At 40.2% G+C, this 25,444-nt stretch overlaps 1 protein-coding gene across 3 annotated transcripts in view; it reads left to right on the top strand.

Moving 5' to 3' along the window:
- Positions 1-25,444, top strand: part of LOC140464913 (CUB and sushi domain-containing protein 1-like) — a 2,358,623-nt gene that overhangs the window by 1,467,055 nt on the left and 866,124 nt on the right. For all 3 annotated transcript variants that reach the window (XM_072560545.1, XM_072560536.1, XM_072560527.1), the window contains exon 6: positions 18,240-18,352. In XM_072560545.1, coding sequence (XP_072416646.1) covers positions 18,240-18,352 — 113 coding nt within the window. The remainder of the gene's footprint in view (positions 1-18,239; positions 18,353-25,444) is intronic.

The raw sequence follows: 25,444 nt of genomic DNA, 5'->3' as shown, positions 1-25,444 counted from the left end.
TTCTTCAACCCAGCAACCCAACCTTTTAAAAACAATACACTACATCTCCACAATCGCCCCTGTATGACCTATCCACTCCATCCCTGACTGCTAAAATTGCCGAACAGTCATCAAATCTGTTTTATAAGCTGCATGGTTAACGCTGACTATAATATTATTTGCTACCCAATAGGTTAAGAGACTGGGTGGGGTGAACAGTTTAAAATCTAACAATGGAAATATGTAAAGGTCTCCCAATAGTCTTAGTAACAGTATTTATCTTATGGCTGATGATGTCAATCCATAGCTGTAAGGCTGCACCTTGCTACTTTCCACAAAAGGACTTGTTTCAATAGCAATATGGTGTGCTTCTAGAAATCAACAGAATTGTATATCTTTAAACCTTTTTTTTAACAAGTAACTTCTCTGCTAAGGTAACACCTCATTGATGATTAATGACATTTTTGCCAATCATAACCTTGAAGGATTCAAACAGGTCAAGATCAAAAAATTTCTCATTCTAAAAACATATTCAGCATTAAAATCAGACTTGTCTCTCGCCGACTCACAAAGGAGTGAAGATTCACCAGGTATGGGTGCAATACCCTGATCACATGGGAGGTATCAACCATTGTCAGAGTTTGTGTGTGTGACTGTGAAGGAATTTGGCAAATTTAAAATGGAGGAAAATCAGGTGCCTTTGTTGGACAGATGTACTTACATTCCAATTTAACCAAATTTTTCATCATTCTCAGAATTCAAGTTGAGCCGTGAGTGTCAGCCTTGGCTCAATTGACAACATTCTTCCTCATCACTGAGTTTAGAAGGTTGCACGTCCAAGTACCAGTTCAGAGACTTGACCACAAAACCTGGGTTACGTGGCAAGTGCAGTACTAAGGGAGTGTTGTATTATTGGAGGTACTGTTTTTCAGAATGACGGTCAACCGAAGCTTCAGGTCAGGTGAATGATTGTGAAGAAGAACAGAGGATTTTTCATCAGTATCCTGGCCAATACTTATCCATCAGTTGAGTTCGCTAAAGATTGATTATTATCACATTGTGGTTTACGTGAGTTTTGCTGCTCAGTGATGAGCCAGACACAACAGTAGCTGCCAATGTGACAGAATTGGCTTCAGAGCTGAGGAGTGCTGAGGTCATGACAGATGCTGTATCAAACCGGGTCTTTCTTCCTTTCTTTAAATTGGATACAGAACAAGGTAACACAGCCCTTCAATTTCTTTCAGTGTTGATTCAATTTGTTTTTGCAGATTCTGTGTGAATTTTTGGAACCCAATCTAATTCCTGTTGCAATTCCACACATCAGAAAGCGGATTAGTTCATAAATAATTTAAGAACAGTAATCTGTGGAACAATTGCTCTCCATTTCATATGCAGAATATTGCATTAATGTGCGGAAACTTGCATTAGTATTTAAATTACATTTAAATTTAGACATTTCTAATTAAAAGTTACTTTTGTGTCATTGTGACGCTGTTGCACTAATCATATGCCAGCTTGTAAATGATAGCCCTGAATGTAAATGTTCAAATATCCCTTGTATTCCACAGAGTCATTGAGAAGTGAGACCCACAGCTGTGAGACTCAACAATGGCAACATTCATTTGAGTTAAAGACCATCCTATAAATCGTAGTCAGTTATTATATTCCTTATAGACTGATAACTGATAGGTGTTAGATTATTTAAATCAAATCCTGTGAGAGTGCTATAAAATTATGAACACTGAGTTTATGGATATTAATTTGGTATAGGTTGTGAGAAGTCTTAAAATATTAATTGATCTCAGAGGCTTTCCTGCTGCCAGAGGCACTGCCAGTATAAGAACTGCGTCCATGGGAGAGATGAAATCTGGAAGGTTCAATTCATAATTTCAGTGCTGTTGGGGGGGCTGTTCCCTATTTGTTGATCTGTGTACACAAACAGAAAGATGGATTTGCATCTTTATAGCACCGTTAACCACCTCAGGATATCCCGAGGTTCTTAACAGCCAAGAAAATAGTCTTTTGAAGTGTAATTGCAATTGTAACGCAGGAAACACATAAGGAAATTTGAACATAACAAAATCCCACCGCAGCAATGAGATCATGACCATGTTGTGATGTTATTTGAGGGATATATGTTTGGCAAGATGCAAAGGTAACTCTTCTGTTCTTCAGGAAGTTAAAAACCACAGAATATGTTGAGCTGTTCTTGATGTGTCTTGTACTTTTTTTTTCACTGGGTTTAATTCTACAAAATGGACTGTTGCTTGACATGCTTATGTTCAGCTTTTTTTTCTACACTGTTTCAGTGCAGTTGCTAATCTGTTTAATAAGGTTGATCAGTTATTGTAGTAATATCAAGCAAAAGGGGAACTTACAGAACATGTGGGCCCTGAGTTAAGTTCTGTTGACCAAAAATCCCTCAGAGACAGAAATTGATAATAAACTGAGGGATAACAATTTGGGGCAGAAGTGAAATGTTTAAAGTTTGCCTCCCAGGAAAGATGGATTAAAAATGTGGCCTGAGAATTGAGGGGGAGTTCGATGAGTGATTGGAGCCACCATTGGATATGTATTTCAGTGTTCCTCAGCTACCTCAGGAATTCTATCGTTACCCTTTGTCACACAGTTGAAGCGACTCTTGATAAGACCAAATATAAAATACAATGGAGCTTCATTTTGGCCCAGAAAAAAAAACTTTTCAAATGATCAGTTAATTGCTGTAAAATGAGTCCTCTGTCTTATCTTCCACAATTTTTTGAAGTGTTTTTGCCAACAGAGGGTTTTGAAGTGCTCCATTAATACAGCCAATGCCACTCTTATTTTCCGCATGGTCAATGGGATAAGCTCATCTAGTGTGCAGAATGCTTACTCTTTTTGTTAAACTGGCCCTGTTCCTGGGATCTGGTGCAACGATGTTCACACAATAAGGGACCTGAAACCAGGAATGCCCTGCATTAGAGCATTTCTCATGATGGATCAGTTACTCCATTTGGTTTCCTGCTCTTCAGGCCTTGTACCCCCAATTCCCAGCTAAACAGTGGTTAGTGCTGCTGCTTCACAGTGCCAGGGACCTGGGTTTAATTCCAGCTTTGGGTGACTGTCCATGTGGAGATTGCATGTGATCTCTGTGTCTACATGGATTTCTTCCCACACTTCAAAATGTGTAGGTTAGGTGGATTAGCTATGCTAAATTGTTTGTGGTGTCCAGGATGTGCAGGTTAGGTGGATTAGCCATGGTAAATGTAGGATAGGATTGGGATCTAGGTCTGGGTGGGATACGTTTCAGAGGGTCAGTTTGGACTCAGTGGACCAATAGCATCTTTACACACTGTCGGGATCCTACAAAACTAATATCCCCTAGGTTTGTGAATACCAAAGAGAGCTATCTGGTACTCCTCAGAATTTTTCTCAGTACAAATGGAACTACAGGAAGGTAGTGTGCCATTGCCTGTGAACATGAATTGGAGCAATGTTGTATTATGTTATAATCATTCTTACAAGGATATTTAATTTGGGTGTTCTGACATATATTACAAAAATAATTAGCTTTTTTGAATTAGTTCTTTTTTTGAGCAAATCAGAATATATTCTCTTTATTGTACTCAGATTGAAAACATGATGTTTTCTTTTCAAACTGGACTTACCTAAAAGTGGGTGAATGCCTTTGTTATTTTATAAAGCAATGAACATAATTCAGTATGAAGAACTTGCATCACTTTCTCAAATGTTCATTTTTTTCTCTTAGATCGCTTCTTGTCTGATTTTTTGTTTAATGTTCTTAATCTCCATGTTTTCATAGAGATATACAGCACAGAAACAAATAATTTAACTTCTCTATGGCTAATAACATAAGGAAAATAAACCTGTTACACAACTACAATAAGAGGGACACTTAATTCATTCACATGTCCTGGAATATAAGGTAGGACCTCTTTCCCTGTCGTCTTTTCCCCAGGAGTGACACAAATGAAAGAGTGCTAAGAACTGGCTTGTTGAATACTTAGACAAATTAGTGAGTTGTTCTTTGCTTAGACTCTGGGGAAAACAACTTCTGATAACCTGATTTCAAGTTCCTAACCCATCGTAGAGCTGTCCTGAGAAATAGACTACTTTCGAAAGCAAGTTTTAACTTATAACATATTTTAAGATAATTCTAGCTGAAATTTTGTGAAGATCTGGTCAAAGGGTTCTGAAGTATGGCAGTGGTTCAAAGGACTGATTGCGGAAAGTAACATGGCTTTGTGCATGGGAAATTGTGTTTCACTAACTTAATTGAGATTTTTGAAGAAATAACATAGAGGATTGATGGAAGCAGAGCGGTGGACATGAGCTATATGGATTTTAGCAATGTGAGGGCGGAAAGGTTTACAAAGGAGCTAAGGGACAACTTTTTCACACAGAGGGTGGTGCGTGAATGGAATGAGCTGCCAGAAGAACTGGTGGAGGCTGGTACAATTAAAAGGCATCTGGATGGGTATATGAATAGGAAAGGTTTGGAGCGATATGGGCCAGGAACAGGCAGGTGGGACTAGTTTAGTTTGGCATGGACTAGTTGGACTGAAGGGTCTGTTTCTGTGCAAGTATCACTCTATACCTTAATAACTGTGAACTATGGGGGTAAAAGGCAAACTATCACAAACTAGGATGGAATTTGTAGTTTATTAAACCATTCAAGGTGCTTCTTCTAAACAATAGGTCATTGCTGCCAAATCTGAGTTACAAGACATTTTTTTGTTGTTGTAGTTATTATGCTACAGATTGCCAAAAGTTAAGCATGGAGCTAACAAAAAAGAACGATTACCCTTTCTGACAATTCGTAAGCTTGGTTTCCATTGACCTCTTCATTTGCCAGTTTGATAAGTTCAATGGGTGGCTTTGTACATGTATTGAGTTACAATAAACTCAGTGCTTGGATCATTTAGTTTGCAAACTTGGATCATTTAGTTTGAAAATAGCACAGGGTCCTCATGCAACAGGTGTGTGAGACTCATTGCGTACTCTCTAATTAGTTGAATTAAAATGATTCAAAGGCATGATTTTCTGCATGACCCAGTAAGAGTATCCTGCATGCTTTCTCAGCTCATATAAACTGGGTCATGTTAAGAGGTCAGACGCTGAGTTTGAATGTTTATGATCCTAAAAACATTTTGGTACATTTGTGGCTGTCATTTACTGCTTTCTATGTTGTTTTTAGCCCTTGGTTTAGATATTTCTTTTCCTACATTTCCTACTTGTGGATAACTGACAGATGCAATTTCAATTATTGCAACCAAAATGCCTCATTCCTCCGGCTGTTGCTCTTTTTATCCTTGGTTTGGAAATAAACACAATAAAGGTGAGATGCAGGTCATGTTTTTACAGTGGAGGAGGAGTGTCTAGAATCATGGAGCCATGTTTAATGGATTTTGACAGAATCTAGCTCTGCTTCACCAAATAGTTACAAAATTACACAATATTCTTTTGCCTGACCTTCAGACAGGGTGAACAACAGAAAGTTCTGAAGGTGACCACCGTCTCACATTGTATTTCACTGAACCCTTCTCATATCAAGGGGGAATGTGCTACATCAGTCAACTGGCATGCATCCAATGGGTGAGAGATATCTTGTTTGCCAATGAGACTCTAATGACTTTGTCAGTGGAAAGTTGCCAGTCAAGTTAGAAGGCACAGAATGCAGGGCATTGCAGAGAATCATTTCCATCAGGCCTGTTCTGTTGGTTTGCATGTAGTCTATGACATGGTGGAAAAGCTATTCAAGTTAATTCCCTCAACCTGGCTCTGATTATGGCATTTTAGTTTTTTTAACTGGAGTTACCTGAAGAAGATAGGCTAGATGGATATCTTCTAGTTCAGTTTCTTGAGCATGCGTACCTCTTTAACACCTCACTTATGACTCTCAAAATTTGCCAACTAATTTGCATAACATGGAAAGTCTATGATATGTTATTACGACTTAGGAACGTAGGTTCCAACGTGTCTGTTTTCAGTGTTAGTTCTGTGAAAGTGACTACTTTTTTAAATGGTCAGAAAATAAGTTTGACTATGAGATCAAAATGGCATTTACAAGAAAACATGTGACTAGAGCTAAGAGACGAGTCAAGCTGCTGCTAAGATAAATGCTTCAAATATTTGCCAAGTTCAGCTTTATATGTCCCAGAGAAAGAGAGGCAGAGCCAAAAGCAAGTTAATTTTGACAGAAGCAGGTTGTAGTTCAGATGAAAAGATCGATACCAGCAGATATGCCGTTTAGCAGCTTAAAAGTAGTCAAATCCTTGAATTTATTTCTTAAAGTTCAATGCGGAAAGTCATTGAGTTATCCTGGGTGGGCTCTGTGTCTTGGACAGAGACAATAATTTAAAGAATCACAGCTGGTGAATGTGCAGAAAGTTGCCAAAAGAAAATGTGCACAACCTTTGATAGTTCAATAAGATATTTTACAGTAAAGATAGAAGTGATGTTTCACTGGAATAGTCTGTAAAACATTTTTTTTCTGTTTTTGATAATATATTTCCAAATTGTCTGATGTTATTTTGTTTTAAAATGCATTGATAGCCTCTTTTCAACATGCTGAATAACTGACCACCATGGTAACCTAAATTGTAAAAATAAAATTCATGGTCCCTCAAGCCAGCATTCTGGAATCTGACTTGTGCGTTATGAGCATAATCTAGGATCATAACTCAAGAAAAAACGTAAATAGAGAAAAGTAAGAGCCATATTTTAAAGCTTACCATTCTGGTTTTGAATTATTATTTTAAAGAAAAATATAATTGTGATCAAAGTAAACCTGTTTCGGTGGTCATTGATTATCCTTTCAACAAAATTATCTTTAAAACAAACTAATTGAAGATCTTAAAACTCAAAGAACTAATCATTTCTTTGGCTATTTGATGTTAACAAATCATGCATTTAGGATAATTGGGCAGCACGGTGGCACAGTGGTTAGCACTGCTGCCTCACAGTGCCAGAGACCCGGGTTCAATTCCCGCCTCAGGCATCTGTCTGTGTGGAGTTTGCACATTCTCCCCGTGTCTGCGTGGATTCCCACAGTCCAAAAAAATGTGCAGGTTAGGTGAATTGGCCATGCTAAATTGCCCGTAGTGTTAGGTGTAGGGGTAAATATAGGCGAATGGGTCTGGATGGGTTGCTCTTCAGAGGGTCGGTGTGGACTTGTTGGGCCAAAGGGCCTGTTTCCATACTGTAAGTAATCTAAACTGTAGGAGGAAACCCACACAGACTCAGGGAAAATGTACAAATTCCACACAGACAGTCACCTACGAGTTGGAATCGAACCCAGGTGCCTGGTGCCGTGAGGCAGCCATGCTAACCACTGAGCCACCATGCCACCCAATTATCCTAAATGCATGATTAGAAACAGTTTTGTTAACATCAAATAGCCAAAGGAATGATTAGTTCTTTGTGTTTTAAGATCTTCAATTAGTTTGTTTTAAAGATAATTTTACTGACAAAAATATATTTAACACTGCAAAATAAATGAAAATTCAGCCTATTTTAAGTTTTTTCAATTGATACATGTATCAAAACTTTTGCTACAAATTCTGTGTCTTATGATCATGTAGTCCACCTGATGAAAGAGCAACACTTCCAAATAAACCTGTTTGCCTATAACCTGGTGTTGTGTGACTTTTAACTTTTTGTACCCAGGTCCAACACTGGCACCTCCAAATCATATCAAAACATGTATTTTAGTTATTTTTCATGCAAGGTATGCATTCTACTAAAGTTACTTGGTAAATTGCCAAATATTTTGTTTAAAAATAATGAATTTGTGTTTTGTGCTCCAAATAGATTTTATTTTAAACATTTTTCCTTCGAAAGACTCTTCCGATTAAACCAGTCACTGACCCTTGCTCTAGGTGAATTGAATAGTCACTGTTCTGATTTTCAAGTTGTATTAGGTACATTTTTCACAGTCAGTGCCAAAGGTCCCTTGAGGACAATCCCTCAGCTCTATACCAGCTAAGGTATGACTTGATACATACAGTAAGTGGCCATGTGACGTTGTCCATTTACATTCTTGTAAATGTCAAGTTGTTTTTTGGAAATGTCTTGAGGTCTTTTTTTCCCTATGTTTCAGTTTAAAAAAAATCAGTACATTGGACAATGCTCTGGAATTTTCAGATAGTCACAAAGGATAACAAAAAGAATAAATAAATTCACCATATTTAATTAATTTATGTTTCACTGACTGGTTTTTGCACACTCTATAATATTTGCATTAACACTTCACTAGCTCTCAACCCGACAGTGAATTTGGATCAATGTCCAGAGCACAGAATTTACATCTAAATGAGACTCTGCTCTATTAAAAACTTCACTGGTTCTGCATAGGCTGCAGAACAGAAATAACTGTTGAAAAGTGAAAGAACTGTGGATGTTGTAAATCAGTAACAAAAATAGAAATTTTGGGAAAAGCTCAGCAGGTCTGGCAGCATCTGTGGAGAGAAATCAGAGTTTACACTTTGGGTCGAGTGACTCTTCCTCAGAACTTCCTCAGAAATAACTTAAACTGATGGCATGGTGGCTCAGTGGTTAGCACTGCTGCCTCACACTCTCAGGTTCAATTCCAGCCTTGGGCAACTGTCTGTGTGGAGTTTACACATTCTCCCCGAGTCTGCGTGAGTTTCCTCCTGCAGGTCAGGTGAATTGGTCATGCTAAGTTGCCCATAGTGTTAAGTGCATTAGTCAGAGGGAAATGGGTCTGGGTGGACTGGTTGGGATGAAAGGCCTGTTTCCACACTGTAGGGAATCTAATCTGACAATAAGTGGCTGAATATATTTTTCAAGTTTTTAACCCACATCTTAAGTTCAGGTTCTGCAGCTCTGCAAGATAGGCTGCAGCCAATGATACAAAGCCTTTTTTTTCCGCAAATACAGCTACCTTGGATAGTTCATTCATTAGGATGAGCAAGATAATCATAATTGATCAACATAGCATCCAGGCCTCTTACCAAAGAGTTCAATTGATTGAATAAAGAGCATCTTGGAAAAGGTCTGAAGTAGCTGAGATGATTACTGCAGGTATGAGCCATAGCAAAAACAAAAGCAGTGCTCTTTGAGTGCTACAAGCTGACTACATGCAATAATGCAAGGCCATCTGCTCATAAGGTGTTTTAACCCAGTGAGGGAACTTGGAGATAGTGGTGTTTTCATGCACTTGCTGCCAGTGTTCTGTGAAGCAGTAGAGGTCACGGATTTGAAGAGTACAGATGAAGAAGGCTTCCAGAAAGAATGCTGAGCCAGACCAATGCAACATTTTTATGATCAACTGCTGTACAGGAAATTCCACCCCACAGACATTGGGTTCCCAGTGAGTGAAAACTCAGCAAGGAGCCTGAAGGCTATATTTAGGTGCCTGAACTTGGAAAATCATACAAAGTTGTTGTTTCTTGACTTACTGTGAACAATTTTTCTGTCTTTGGAAAATGTGTCCTAACAGTTCTAAGAGCAGTCAGTGTTTCGTAAAACTCACTTGCACCCCTCAACATATTATATGCTTCAATGTGCTCTTTTGGCTAGAGGTGTAGAACTTGTCAGGCAGTAAATACATCTGATCGTGACTAACAATTACTTGTGTAAATGAATCCTGCAATCTTTCATTGAATTGCAATTGAATGTTATTCCACCAGTGTAAAATAAATAAGTCACTGATGAAAAGGCCGAGACACTTAGTCTTTTAATTGCAAGTAAATATATTACTAGGCTGAGATTCTCTTTCATTTTCTCTCTGCTATTTAACAGTGAAATTAAGAGGTCCCAATAGTATATTTAGTTAACAACTGTGTGCATAAGAAGAAAATTCATGTGGAGTTAACTGCTTTCATCAACAATGTACATTTAAAGCTAAAGGTTAATTTCAGCCATAAATTTTCTCAAATTATCATAATTGTCACGGAGTTAAAGAGATGCACCTTGGAAAAGCTAGGCTTATGTTAGTGTTTGTGACTGAAGGAAAAATGTATCTTATGGGTGAACCTTTCGAGACATTTCAGTTAATTCTTGATGACTCACAAGGCCTCAATGGAGCTTCATTGTGCTGATAGGGTTAAAAAGCACACAACACCCGATTACAGTCCAACTTGGTATTGTGTGAATTTTAACTTTGTACACCCCACTCCAACACCGGCGTCTCCAAATTGTGCTGATAAAAAGCGAAAGTCTATCGCACTTGATCCCTCTGAAAACCAGTAGTAAAGGTTGTTCGGGTCTTGTAACTGTAGCTATGAACTGTGATCTAACAATGGCTGGAATATTTGATTCCAATTAACTTTTATCTTTCAGAATTACATTTTGTTTAGTAGCTTCATGGTAGTCATTTCAGCACGAGGAATGAAAGGTTAAGGCAGATGCCATAAACATCAGTTTTGAATTTGTCTTTCTGTTATCATTAATTAATCTAACACTGCAGGGAAAAGTCAGTTACCATAAAAAGATTAAACTGGAAATTGCATTGTGTGGTGTCATAGTATGAGCACTTAACCTGGATGTGTCAAATTCCTTTGTCCCCTATTTCATTGACATGTTAATGTTTCTACAGCAACCTGCTTGCATTGAAGATTCATGCTTTCATCAAAACAGCAAACAAAAGAAATTGATATAAACAGATCTGAGAACTCTCTAAGCATACAAATAAGCAAGCCACATGATACAAAGAACGTGTTAGTGTGTTCTCATAACAAATCCAAACAAAAATCCAAACTTTGAAACGAAAGTATGACAGACATTCTGTGTATCGTTGATATCCTCAAATTTTATTTAGTGTTTGATCTGTGTCTCCCAAATAGGGCAGGATTCATTACTTTGGAATAAAATTGCTCATTGTCACTTTGGTCAGTGTAGTTAATTCAGTCAGAGTTGCAGAGAGATTTCAGAGCCACATAGTGGTCTTTGGTTGTTATGACATTCTGACAGCAAGTGTAGAATGATACACAGTAAGTGTTCACTTAGCATTTTACAATCGTGAATCCTCACACAAAACAAAATCATGAAGATCTGATATCTGGATGTGATTAAGATCATTAAGAATTGAGACCTCTGAAGCCCCTGAACACACTCTCTGAAATAAGGTCTCTATCCTCCCCACTGTTATTGACCATTTCCAGTTCCTTGGCCCTGACAATGCTGCATGACTGGCTGTGCTTTTCCAGCATCACACTTTTAGACTCTGATCTCCAGCATCTGGAGTCTTCACTTTCTCTTAACTGCCTCCTGTTCACCTTATATACTATATGTCCAATTCCTCTGTACCTCCATTCCCCACCAGGATGGTCTGAGAACACTCAGCTTATTCCTTCACAATTCCTGAACAATCCCCATCTGCTACCACTCTCCTCTGCCTTCTGTCACTGAACAATTTCTCCTTTAATTCGTCTCACTTCTGCCAAGTCAAAGGAGTGGCTATAGTCACCCTCAGTGGACCCAGTTATGCCTGCCTCTTTATAGAGTATGTGGAAAGATCCTTGTTCCAGTCTGACACTTAGCCCCTTTTTTTTCAGTACATCGACGATTGCTTCGGTGCCACTTCACCCTCCCCTCAGGCCCTTGAAACATCATTAATTTTGACTCCAATTTCCACCCCTCTATAACTGCCATATCGTCCATTTCTGACATTTCCCTTCCTTTCCTTGACCTCTCTGTCTCCAGTTTGGGGAATAAGCTGTCTATTGCCATCAACTACAAAGACACTGACTCCCATAGCTACCTTCACTACAACTCATCACACCCCACATTCTGCAAGGGCTCCATCCCATTCTCCCAGTTTCTTTGCCTATGTTGCATCTGTTCAGATGATCCCACCTTCCAAAACAGCGCTGCTGATATGGCTTGCTTCTTCCATGACCGTGGTTTCCTGCGGTCTGTTTCCATGACTGTGATTGACAGGGTACTCAACTGCATCCAATGTATCACTCAATCTGCCACCCTTGCCTGTTCCCTTCATTCCCAACTATGTGATTGGGTTCCCCTTGTCCTCAATTTACATCCCACCAGCTTCTGCATTCAAAGGATTTTCTCCGCCATTTCAGATTCCAGCAGAATGCCACCACAAAATACATCTTCCCCTCACTCCCCCATCTACATTTTGCAGGGATCGTTCTCTTAAGGACATCTAATCCATTCCTTGACCACAATCACGCTCCCCTCCTCTATATGGCACCTTCCCATGTAACCGCAGAAGGTGCAACACCTGTCCCCTCACCTCCTCCCTGCTCACCATCCAAGGGCCTAAACAGTCTTTCCAGGTGAAGCAGCAATTCACCTGTACCTCCTCCAATCTTGTATATTGTATTCGCTGCACCCAATGTGGTATACTCTACATTGGAGAAACGAAATGCAGACCGGGTGACTGCTCTGCAGAACACCTCCGGTCTGTGCGCAAGCAAGACCCTGACCTTCCTGTAGCTGTTCATTTTATCACAGCGTCCTGCTCACGTGCCCACATGTCTACCCTCAGCATGCTGCAGTGCTCTAGTGAATCACAGCACACACTGGAGGAGCAACAGCTCATCTTCAGACTAGGCACTTTATGTCCTTCTGGACTTAATATTGAGTTCAACACCTTCAGATTGTGAACATTTCTTCCTTTCCTTTTAGCCTGTTGTCATTTCCTCCCCTCCCCGCATACCACTTACTGTCCTTTCATGTCTGGCAGGAGACACACCGTTGTTCTGATCTTCCCACATTCTGATCACTTAATCTGAACTATCAACATCTTTTCTTCATCAGCACCCTACACCCACTGCCCCTAGCACTGCCCAACCCACCCCCAAACTTTCACATAAATGCTGTCCCTTTACACTTCACGTCAGCTCTGATGAAGAGTCAGCTAGACTTGAAAAGTTAGTTTGTCTCTCTCCATGGATGCTATATGACCCACTGTAATTTCCAGTATTTGTTATTTTTAGGACAGATTCCAGCATCTGCAGCAATGTGTTCTTACATGTTGTCCTCTCCACTGAGGCCTACTCCTCCCCTCTGACGTCTCTGAACCACATCTCAATCATCCTCTGATTTCCACCATCCCTGATCTCCCATGTCCCAGGTCATGGCTGAGATCTGTGTGGTCCCACAGCCTGTTCTGTAGAATTCCTTGGGAAGATGCAACTGGAAGTCAACCCTGTCCATCAGGATGGATGCCAGATGGCGAACCTGTCAGGGACATCTCAAATACACTGGAAGCTTTGCTGTGAAAGGTCAATCCTCCTGGTTTTCCATGCACTCTTCAATCCCTGAGCAGGTTGTAAGGTTAGAAATTCCCTCAAGGCTTTGAATAGTGAGTGAAATCAGCTCAAATCACTTTCTGCCTCCAAGGAATTTGAAGCTTCTCCCACTTTTCCTATTTCCTTCTTCTTCATACCACAACAACAGTGCGTTTTCATTGGGGCAGCCACTCTTCAGTTCTCTTCACTGCTCGGTATTCCTGAAGTATGAGCCCAGACAATTAGGATGTATTGTTATGACCCTCCATCCAGCTGTAAAGCTGCCACGTTATAAAAGCCATTCAATAATCCTTTTTTAACCGGACCTCTTCATCAGGTGGTGAGGGTTATTGAGGGCATTGGGAAAGGGAGCTGTGCAGTTTTGCAGGACCTCCACCATCAAGTGGCGATGCTGAGTAGGGGCAGGGCTGAAGCAGTCAAGTAGAGTTTTGCTGGAAACAAAACAGTGTCCTGGTGGGAAGTAGGGTCAGCCAAGCCAAGGAATTCTCTGTAAATGGTGTGTGTAATTCTTCTTTATCCTTAGGTTTCCGTCATGATTGTATTGACCTGGTGCCAGAGGAACAAAAAATCCTTGCTTCATGATTTTTGGGCCACCTATTTTTTCAGATCTCATGTTACATTTCCTTTTTTCTAGTGTCCTGGCCATAATTGATCCCTTGATTAACATAACCACAAATAAATCAGTTGTTTGCTTACATTAATTGATTTTCAGTGGGGCATTGATGTGAATGTGAAGCAAGCACTTCAGCAGTACTTTGTTGGCTATGAAGTACTTTGGGTGTTCCTGTACTTTTCTGCCCAGCTGTGTGGGCCTCTGAGGTCAGTGCACAGCAGTGACCTCCGGGGTCAATGATGTAAACAGTGTGTTGACACAGAGCACACTGATTACACAGCACCTGTGCACAGGTTATAGGGATTGTTGGTCACAAGGATGTTGAAGACATTTTTCTGTTCCAATTTATTGTTAGTTCATGAGTCAGCTTACAGAACATATCTGCAGAACCTCAATTGACATCACAAAGTCTCAACACACAGCTGTGTCATTACTCTGATGAAGGGCTTTTGCCCAAAACGTCGATTCTCCTGCTCCTCAGATGCTGCCTGACCTGCTGTGCTTTTCCAGTACCAGACTCTTGACCCTAATCTCCAGCATCTGGAGTCCTCACTTTTGCCCTGTGTCATTATTCTGTTAGTTATTAGAACACAAATATGAATCTTTTTCAGGTAGTATTCAAATTGATTCAAGAGTAGCCTAAACATGGAATATACCATGGTGTTGCTGTGGAACAGGATCAGGGAACAGACCTTAATTGTATCTCAGTCAGAATGGGATTGATCCTTAAGCTGCTACCATTAGTTTGAACCACATGGATAGCTATTTAGTCAATTGAGCTATCCAACCAAATAAATCCATTTTAAAAGGATTCATTTTGAAAGGATTATTTAAAACTGGTTAAGTATTTACATTATCAAGTAGATTCTAGCCAGAAATTTCTCCCTCAGGAGGAACAATGTTGTCCACTTCCTTTATTTTTAACGTATTCAAGTGTTATGCTTTGGACCTGATGCATTAATCAGTTTTCTCTGATTAATTCTAATATTCCTACTGTGTCCCCTTAGACTTTTTTACTCTAACAAGAAATAATCTGATTTCTTTCAATTTATTTCAGCACATGGATCTCAACCCAAGCCTCATTCTGTTAACATTTTCAAAGGCACTTCTCACTTCTGAATGTATGAAATTAAATATCACATACAAGTGTTCTCTAACAATAATGCACTGCTTCAATATTTTTAAAATGACTTGTGCTTATAATGTGTCATTATGCATTCAGAAATTTTGTGTCATCATTAAAAATATTAAATGTGTAGGTGACAGATTTAGAAACCTGTGCTAATGTGCCAATAACTAAGTAGGATAATTGTCAATTCAATATTGCTATATTCCTAATGCAAACAGTTACTTGTCTCAGGATACTTCTAATGACTACTCATCGAGATGAGGTTTAATCTGAGAAGTGTCAGATATGTTAACTACAGAGAGGCAGCAAGTGAATATTTCATAGTCATAAGCCTGGTTACAGTGGCTAAAGAAATCTGATCTCAATGTCAGTACCCAATTAGGATTTTCTTGACTGTATGAGTGTCAGGCGGGAGAATTTGTGACCCTAAACTGTAGCTCGGAGTCGAGAGAAAGAAGTAAGTTGATTGATTATAGGGCATCTTGGGGGTGAAAGGGGATGCAAGGAAGAGATTATGTGGGATGCAAAGGGTTTCAAACACCATCAGTAGGTTGGGTAGATGAGTCCCGTGCAGGTCGGGTTCTGATCTCAAGATCTAACTGTTGGCAAGGGAAAGGGTTGGGAGAATTGGAGTCCCATGAATTGTAGGGAGGGATACTTTTGTGTGGGAAAAGTGGATGCTGGTTTGTGGTGATTGGTACCTGAACTGGAGAAATCGAAGAGACTATGTCATTGGGACAGACTGCACCTTCAGTGTGCTGGGGCCAGTGTTCTTGTGAGTGAATGAATGATTGATTTATTGTTACATATATCTTGAAGCTACAACAGAAAGTGTTTTGTCACAATCCAGTGCCATTTTGAGTTACAATATAGATTTTAAAAAATTACTTAAATAAGATTCATCTTCTATTCAAATTGGGGTCTCAAGCACAGCTTCAGGATTTCTGCTTCTCAAAGAGTCCTGCTGCAGAAAATGCAGCGACAACATCGATGCCCTGGGAGACCCAGGCTTTGCTACTGTCACGTTGCCAAAACTGCCAAGAGTCCAGGCTCTGGGATTACCGCCACCAGGATTCCCCACTCTGGGCATCACCACTACCAGGAATCTAGGCTCTAGGTGTGTGTCATCAAGTGCCATCCGGGCACTGCTGTCTGATATAACTAGGGACATACAGAGGATGTTAAACTACGTGGTGGGGAAAATGATCAAAATGGCAAGATGTGCTATTTTGAAGAGTAAAGGCAACAAATGAGAAGGAGGTAGTAATATAACATTCTGGATTAGTGGAGCTGGAAGAGCACAGCCATTCAGGCAGCATCCAAGTAGCTTCGAAATCGACGTTTCAGGCAAAAGCCCAGGAAGGAGAAGAGAAATCTAAGAATGTGCTGACAATCAGTACTACATGTTAACGAAGATAACAAAAAGACAAGACTAAAGGCACCAAGCATTCAAAACCAAGTAAACTGATAAATAATACAAATTGAAGCAATAAATATGATCTGGAATCTATAATCATTATGGAAGTATGGCTGTAGACTACAATGATTTGTCCTGAATATTGATGATTCATACTTGAATATTGTGTCATAATCTTACAATTTGGTTTGAAAACAAGAAGTCTGTATTTCTTCCAACTTTGGGGATGGTTGAATTCTGGACGGAGCCAGGGTTCAGTAGGGAAATGTGGAAACTAATGTTATGCTGAAATATAGATCAACAAACCTATTAAATCTTGGAAAGTCTTTGCTGCCAAAACTAACCTATGAATCTTGGTCCCTTAAACAAATGGCTGTTAGTATTACTCTGCTTTTGTTTATTAGCTTATTGGTGGACAGTATTTTTCAGGTGTCTGCGGCACATTTATTGCATACTGGCCTTTGTAAAAATTGGCATGAGGAGCCTCTCATTCAGGATGGCAAAGTGACTCAATAGTTAGCACCGTTGCCTCACAGCACCAGGGACCTAGAATTAACTGTCTGAGTGGAGTTTGGACATTCTCCCCATGTCTGCTTGTGCTTTCCACAAGTGTTCTCATTTATTCCCACAGTCCTAAAATGTGCGGGTTAGATGGATTGGCCATGCTAAACTGTTCATTGTGTCCAGGGATGTGCAGGTTTGCTGGATTAGCCATGCGAAAGTTACAGGGATAGGGCTGGGTGGTCGGTCTGGTGAGATGCTTTCAGACGGGCAGTGTAGACTCAATGGGCTGAATGGTCTGCTTCCACAATGTAGAGATTCTATGATCTCCAAATTTAACTTCTTCTGAAGAGGGCAAAGTAGACAAATCCCACAGAGTTTTTTTAACATGATTTGTTATATGTTTATAGATCAGTTTATATTGTCTCCTAACATTCACAAATGTTATTTCACAAGCATGCAAAGAGCAAATTGGTTACCAGCTTGCTATTGGGAACACCTGCCAGGACTCGTAAGAAATGCCGGAGTTGCAGAGTATATATGTGAACAAGGGTGTTTTGAACAGTGGGCATCAATGATATGCACTTGTACTTATTTTAAAATTGAAAATAAATTTACGAAGTAGTGGTGACTGCATATACTTTTAAAAAAGTATACAGCTTAAACAACGAGTTCCACTCAAGATATTGCCAGTTCCGGTTTCAGATGGTGTTGGACTTTCAGATTACCTTCTCAAAGTCTTTCAGCCATTTCTCCAGGAGCTGCTGAAAGATTCACCAGACCCAGCAAGGTTCTCTCTTAGTCTGACCAAACACATATTCTTCATGTAGGTAAAAACAATGACTGCAGATGCTGGAAACCAAATACTGGATTAGTGGTGCTGGAAGAGCATAGCAGTTGGATGCTGCCTGAACTGCTGTGCTCTTTCAGCACCACTAATCCAGTATCACATATTCTTCATGTGTGAGTTTTGGGTGGCTTTACCCTTGGGCCAGATCTCAGTTCACTTGACTATGAAACACACACTGTAGGTGGAATCATGAAATTTGTCATGAATGGGAAGAAAAAATACTTTTCTTCTTGTATGGAACTCGGGCAAATAAGAGCTTACTGGAATCTATTTCATTTTTCCATTTTTGTCAGATATACTTTTGGTGACATTGAGCTTTGCTTCCTAAAGGGTCATAATAGATTAACAGCATTGTTAATGTTATTTAACAGTCTGAAGAGCTAAATAAACATTTCTTCAGTATCTGCAGGAACATTCATCGGTTTTGCTGCATGCTGTGGCAGCATTTGGTTTTTGAAGTGACGGTTCCAGCTTGCCATAATAACACAAAAGTTTTCGCTTTCTTTCAGGCTGACTGGTTTGAATTTGCCTTCGCCTGTCATCAGTAACAAGAATTGGCTGCGGCTTCACTTCACGTCAGACAGCAACCATCGACGCAGAGGGTTTAACGCACAGTACCAAGGTGAGAGGGTTTCCAAGTCAAACTGAAGCAGATAACCTCACTAGAAGTCATGTCATCAGCCGAGAAAAAACCCTGCACAAATGAAGGCAGAAGGCAGTGGTGGAATGGAGGTCCGTGACAAGTGGTGTTCTGCAGGGATATGCACTGGGATCTCTGCTGTTTGTCATACAACTAAATGGCTCAGATGAAAATGTAGATAGGTGGGTTAGTTAGTTTGCAGACAATGCAAAGATCGGTGGAGTTGTGGATAGTGTAGAAGGTTGTCAAAGGTTACAGTAGAAGAGATCAGTCTCAGATAGTGGTCGAGAAATGGCAGATGGAGTTTAATTCGGGCAAGTGTTAAGTGCTACACTTTGGGAGATCAAATGTTAAGGAAATGTATACAGTTAATGGCAGGACCCTGAACAGCATTGATGTACAGGGGGATCTTGGGGTTCAAGTCCATAGCTCCCTGCAAGTGGCCATGCACGGAGATAGGGTGGTACAGTAAGTGTATGGCATGCTTGCCTTTATTGGTTGGGGAATTGAGTACAAGAGTCAGGATGTCATGTTGCAGCTTTACAAGACTTTGGTTCGGCCATGGTTCGAAAACTGCGTTCAATTCTGTCTGCACATTACAGGAAGGGTGTGGATGCTTTGGAGAAGGTGCAGAAGAAGTTTACCAGATGCTGCCTGAATTAAGGGTTATAAAATATAAGGAGAGGCTAGAAAAACTCAGATTGTTTTCTCTGGAGCGGTGGAGGCTGAGGGCATACTTAATAGAAGTCTATCATATTATACATGATTCGGAGATGCCGGTGTTGGACTGGGGTGTACAAAGTTAAAAATCACACAACACCAAGTTATAGTCCAACTGGTTTAATTGGAAGCACACTCGCTTTCGGAGCGACGCTCCTTCATCAGGTGATTGTGGAGGGCTCGATTGTAACACAGAATTTATAGCAAAAATTTGCAGTGTGATGTAACTGAAATTATACATTGAAGAATTGATTGTCTGTTAAGCCTTTCATCTGTTAGAATACAGTGATAGTTTCACTTCTTTCATGTGTAAATCACAAAACCTTTTTTTAAAAAGTTGCATTCTCAGGTTAGCTGTTAACAATGGTGATAGCTAGACAATATGTTGAAGGTTCTGGATTAGTGGTGCTGGAAGAGCACAGCAGTTCAGGCAGCATCCAAGTAGCTTAGCCCCCTGTATTCTCTGTCTATGACCTGATGTTTAGATTGATTCCAATCTAAAAAGTGAGATAACAGAGTTTTACATAAATTCATGTGGAACTCTGAACTCAAAAACTGCAGGGGGCTAACACCTTCAACATATTGTCTAGCTATCACCATTGTTAATAGCTAACCCGAGAATGCAACTTTTAAAAAAAGGGTTTTGTGATTTACACATGAAAGAAGTGAAACTATCACTGTATTCTAACAGATGAAAGGCTTAACAGACAATCAATTCTTCGATGTATAATGTCAGTGACATCACACTGCAAATTTTAGCTATAAATTCAGTGTTACGATCGAGCCCTCCACAATCACCTGATGAAGGAGCGTCGCTCCGAAAGCTAGTGTGCTTCCAATTAAACCTGTTGGACTATAACCTGGTGTTGTGTGATTTTTAACTTTATAATATTATAAGATGCATATATAGGAATGACAGTCAGAATCTTTTTCCCAGAGTTGAAAGGTCTAGTATTAGGCAGCACATATTTAAGGTGAGGGGGGGAATGTTCAAAGGCCATGTGAGGGGCAAGTTTTTTGCACAGAGAATGGTGGGAGAAAGTGAGGACTGCAGATGCTGGAGATCAGAGTCATGAGTGTGGTGCTGGAAAAGCATAGCAGGTCAGGCAGCATCCAAGGAGCAGGAGAATCGACGTTTCGGGCATAAGCCCTTCATCAGGAATGAAGCTTGTGGGTCGGAGCTGAGAGATTTATGGGAGCAGGGTGGGGAAGGTCACTGGGAAAATGATCATCCACCCATCACTTTCCCAGCTACCTTCCCCACCCCCCTCCCATTTATCTCTCAGCCCTGATCCACAAGCCACATTCCTGATGAAGGGCTTATCCCTGAAACAGAGAATGGTAGGAGTCTGGAATGGGCTGCCAGGGGTGGTGATGGTGGCAGATACAATAAGGGCATTTAAGTGTCTTCTAAATAAGCGCAAGAAATGGAGGGATATGGACCCAGGGCAGGCAGGAGAAATTAATTTAATTTGGCATCCTGCTCGGCCCAACATCATCGGCTGAAGGGCCCATTCCTATGCTCTAAAGTTCTATGTATTGTGTTCCAAATGAAAATGTGGAGTGACTATCATGGCTGCTCAAGACAAAAATGTAGCAATCAAAATGTTCAACAGGTTAGTCATCATGTGAAGGAAAAATGAAGGTTGCTTTCAGAAGGTGAACAGAGAAGGAGTCTCACATGAAATGTTAATTCATTTTTCTTGCTCACATGTTCGTTGCTCAATGCTTTTTTGAAAAGGAAAAGTTAGATGTCTTTTTCTCCTGTAAATCAATCAAGATCTTTTTGTTTTGGCAGGACTAGTCTGTGAAACTTTTCTTTCCTCATTGATTTTTAAGAGCTGCGAGAGTGACTGAGAGGTCAGTGGGAAAAACATCAATATTACCTCAAGGCAGTTCTCTCGAGATTTACGAGAGTGTAGTTATGGCGAGAACTCCTCTCCATCAGCATGTTACGATTGTGTCTTTCCTTTGTTTTATATCTCCCCTTTTCAGTAGTACTCCTGAGAATTCTGAGGTGGAGATCAAATATATATCACCGTGCTCTTCATCATCATTCTGAGAGATTTTATTATCCATGCTCTTTGTATCATCTTAAAGTCAACTTTTCTCCCATTGGTATTGCACATGAAAATGTCTGTGTGAGAAAATCACAAGTTTCCGCGAATATTATCAACAATGTTAACCTTTTAGTTCCTTGTTGCTTCCTAGTTAACTTGTGTTAAAACAGTATGCAGCCACAACCAAGACTGTAGTCAATACTATTTGTTGAATTGCATTTTACCTTTTAACACTTTGTTTAACTAACTACTGAGTTATTAATGTATCATAATGACTTTAAAGAATGTTATGTGTTTCATTAGACTCTGCAATATCTACTCTGTGCTGATTTAGAACTAATCATTGCTCAAAGAAGAATGAGCTTTATTGCTAAAATAATGGGATATAAGGTAGAGGACTTTGTGATCAAATTGTTTAGCCAGTGAACAGTGGGTCGAAATCTGCAGGCTGATCTTTACTGTCAAAGCTGAGTTATGAGACTCAATGAGACCAGCCAGAGTCTTATGTTCTCCAAAGAAGCAGTTTCTAAGATGTTCTTACAAGATATCTATGAACTGGAGAAAATAAATATATCTGAAATTGAATAGTTCAAGCTAATAAACGTTAATTTACAATTTTCAATTGAAATCCCTTCACGCAAAAAACATCAATATTTGGAATAGAATTCTAGATATAGTATAAACAAAACCTTACATTTTGTTTTAAAATGATTAGCAGGAACAATAGGGGGCTGTTGAGTTTTCTGGGTGACTGAATGATCTTGGGTAAAAATGATGGACAAGGAATGCAGAGTCATTATGAGGTGGTGTACAGCCCACCAGAATAGTGCAGCTGATGTTTCAAACAGGTTTTAGTTCCTTTGATTGTTTGCACCCTGTTAATTCAGGGCCTGTCTTCGGTATGACCTTGCATTGAGGTAGTGGGTGCTGAACTGTATTCAGGAAAGCCAAATCTATGTACAAGGTACAATTTAAAACAGAGCTGAAAATGTGTTGCTGGAAAAGCGCAGCAGGTCAGGCAGCATCCAAGGAGCAGGAGAATCAACATTTCAGGCATAAGCCCTTCTTTATGCCCGAAACGTCGATTCTCCTGCTCCTTGGATGCTGCGTGACCTGCTGCGCTTTTCCAGCAACACATTTTCAGCTCTGATCTCCAGCATCTGCAGTCCCCACTTTCTCCTCGGCAATTTAAAACAGAATAATTTCAGGCCTACATCAAAAATGTAATTTTTTTCAAACAAAAGTGAAGTCACTGCACATGGCACCAGGAGGGACAAGAATGCAGTTCCTGGTTTAAGGTAAAATCACAGTATTCCTTCCACTTCACAGTAATCGCAGGCTGTATTTCCCGGTCTCTAAACTCCCCCATGATTATCCCTACTGCCTTACCTATCAAGCCAATACCGCTGTCATTCTATTCCCACAGAGGCCAACCCCACCTCCAGTTCATATGCTACCTCTCCTCCTCCTGGTCAGCTTGCCTCCTCAAGGTCTGCCTGAAATGCAGTAGCATGATATTTAAGGCTGCCTGCCGGTCCCCCTTAGGAGCTCATCACTCCAATGTATCCTGATGTCCAACTTCAGTTCTGCCTCAGGTCCCTCATTTAGTTACAAGGAATGCACCCTGTGTTCAGTAGGCTCTGTTGTGACCTGTGGATCACTTTTATTAGCTCCCTTGTTCTTCTATGCATTTATTTGCATTTGCCTCTCAGTGTTTGAGTACTTGTTTCAAACATCTGTGGCCTGCAGATAATGATAATGCTATTCAAGGTCCATTACTGGAATGGATTTTGCCTCAATTCTGTCAGTTTTCAGTCAAAATGCTGGCTGACAAATGTTGAATAACCAGGCTTGCAATTTAGTTATCTGTGCTAGTTTCCAAAGCAGCAAATAGTGATTGGCAGATGGAAGGAAAATTGTAGGTGGGAATGCAGACAGTTTAAATTATTCCTCTGCCTGATCATTTTAGCTCTGTTTTGGGTTAGAAACACAAGAACAGTGGATTTGTAACAATTATTTACGAAAGTATTCTATCACAGTTATCTGAAAAAAATATTAGGTGCAGCTGCTGGCATAATTCCAGCCTCTTCGTGTGTGAAGGTGTAATCTGTTTCTCAGGCTTTAAATAGAAGATCAAAACATATGGTTCCAATAATTCTTTCCCTGAAGTGGGTCTGGCAGGATCTTCCTCCTAGAAATTGTCTGTTCCTTGGTTCTGTCTCAGTTCCCTTACAACTTGTGGGAGGTGGTCCCTTTTGGGTTGTAGACAACAGTGAAAAAAAGAATCTTTATTGATTTTCCAAGCAATATAAGTTGGTTTGCTTTTAAAGCAATATTAAACCAAGCTAGCTGCAGGAACTTTTGTAATAACTATTGTTAGAAAGATTTTCCATGAGAATTGAATACTTAGTTTTGTCAATTTTCTTGTGAATACTTGTTCTAACCTGTAACTTTGATAAATTATCCCTGAAGAATTTATTATGTACCATCAAAAGTTTGAGTGTTAGACAGTAACTTCCGTTGGCAGTAATTGCACATGGAATTAACAGTACACTCATAGAATTCAAACTCCTTACAATCTTTGAGCCTCCCAAGTGTTTTCAAGACCGATCAAGTCTCATTCAGTTCAGAGGTATCTCTTCGCACACTTAGAGTCATAGAGATGTACAGCATGGAAACAGACCCTTTGGTCCAACCCGTCCATGCCAACCAGATATCCCAACCCAATCTAGTCCCACCTGCCAGCACCCGGCGCATATCCCTCCAAACCCTTCCTATTCATATACCCATCCAAATGCCTCTTAAATGTTGCAATTGTACCAGCCTCCACCACTTCCTCTGGCAGCTCATTCCATACACATACCACCCTCTGCGTGAAAAAGTTGCCCCTTAGGTCTCTTTTATATCTTTCCCCTCTCACCCTAAACCGATGCCCTCTAGTTCTGGACTCCCCAACCCCAAGGAAAAGACTTTGCCTATTTATCCTATCTATGCCCCTCATAATTTTGTAAACCTCTAAGGTCACCCCTCAGCTTCAGACGGTCCAGGGAATAAATCCCAGCCTGTTCAGCCTCTCCCTATCGCTCAGATCCTCCAACCCTAGCAACATCCTTGTAAATCTTTTCTGAACCCTTTCAAGTTTCACATCTTTCCGATAGGAATGAGACCAGAATTGCATGCAATACTCCAACAGTGTCCAATTGTCCTCAACATGAGCCGCAACATGACCTCCCAACTCCTGTACTCAATACTCTGGCCAACAAAGGAAAGCATACCAAACACCTTCTTCACTATCCTATCTACCTGCGACTCCACTTTCAAGGAGCTATGAACCTGCACTCCAAGGTCTCTTTGTTCAGCAGCACTCCCAACAGCATTATTTATCTTCCCACTAATTTATTCATTCATAAGGCAGTTTTGCCAAATATTTTAACACATACATGTAGCCATTCACCACAAATAGAACAACACAGAAATGACTCGGTTCATACTAAAAATTGTGCCACTGTTTAGAAAGCCAAAAAAGTGCAAAGCAGACACTAAGTTTAATTTCTAGAAGGGACGTAATTGAAAAGTCTAATATTATGCAAAATCATGTATCAAACCTTGATTAGAATAAAGGGCACAGCCTGCAGTTCGATTCGTTACTTTCCTTTCCTGCTGCATAAAAGTTGTATGTTTCCACATACTTCCACATATTTAGCATTCATCACACTTATCATTCCATACTGATTTGATTTTCTTTTACAGCATTTGATTGTTCTCCCCTGAGCTGTCTGTCAATCCCAACTTTTCAAGAGTTGCAGTGTTTCTCAGGGAGTTGTTTCTTTGAGGCTATAGCAAAGCAGGACAGGACATAGACTTTCACTTATGAGGCTGGTAGCTTTAGTCAGGGTATTTCTGAACTAGGCAAACTCATCTCAGTTTTAAAGGCCCCTTAGCTTCAATGTTTGCTCAGTGGAAGGGCTTGGATGGAACAGGGAGGAGGTGGCGATAGAGTCAGCCTTGACAATATTGGAAGCAGATTGGAAGCAGTCATGGAGGCAGGTTGGTGCTGAGAAGGGCTGTTTAGATGTCCCACTTTCTGTCTATGGATTTATTTTTAAAGCATTTGAGCCCCCCACCACTCACTTCAGAGCTCATCCAGTACATACCTCTTCTAATATCAACTCATGCTCGCTCATGGTACCTCTGTAGCGACTCAACCAACTGCCAAACATTGGCAGATATCAGAAAATGTGGAAATAAATTCCATTACTGTAAAATGGAGGAGCAGAAGAAGGCCACTTGGCCC

The sequence above is a fragment of the Chiloscyllium punctatum genome, chromosome 3 (genome assembly GCF_047496795.1).
Source record: "Chiloscyllium punctatum isolate Juve2018m chromosome 3, sChiPun1.3, whole genome shotgun sequence".
In the NCBI taxonomy this organism is placed as follows: domain Eukaryota; kingdom Metazoa; phylum Chordata; class Chondrichthyes; order Orectolobiformes; family Hemiscylliidae; genus Chiloscyllium; species Chiloscyllium punctatum.
This window is presented reverse-complemented; position numbering and strand designations above follow the sequence as displayed.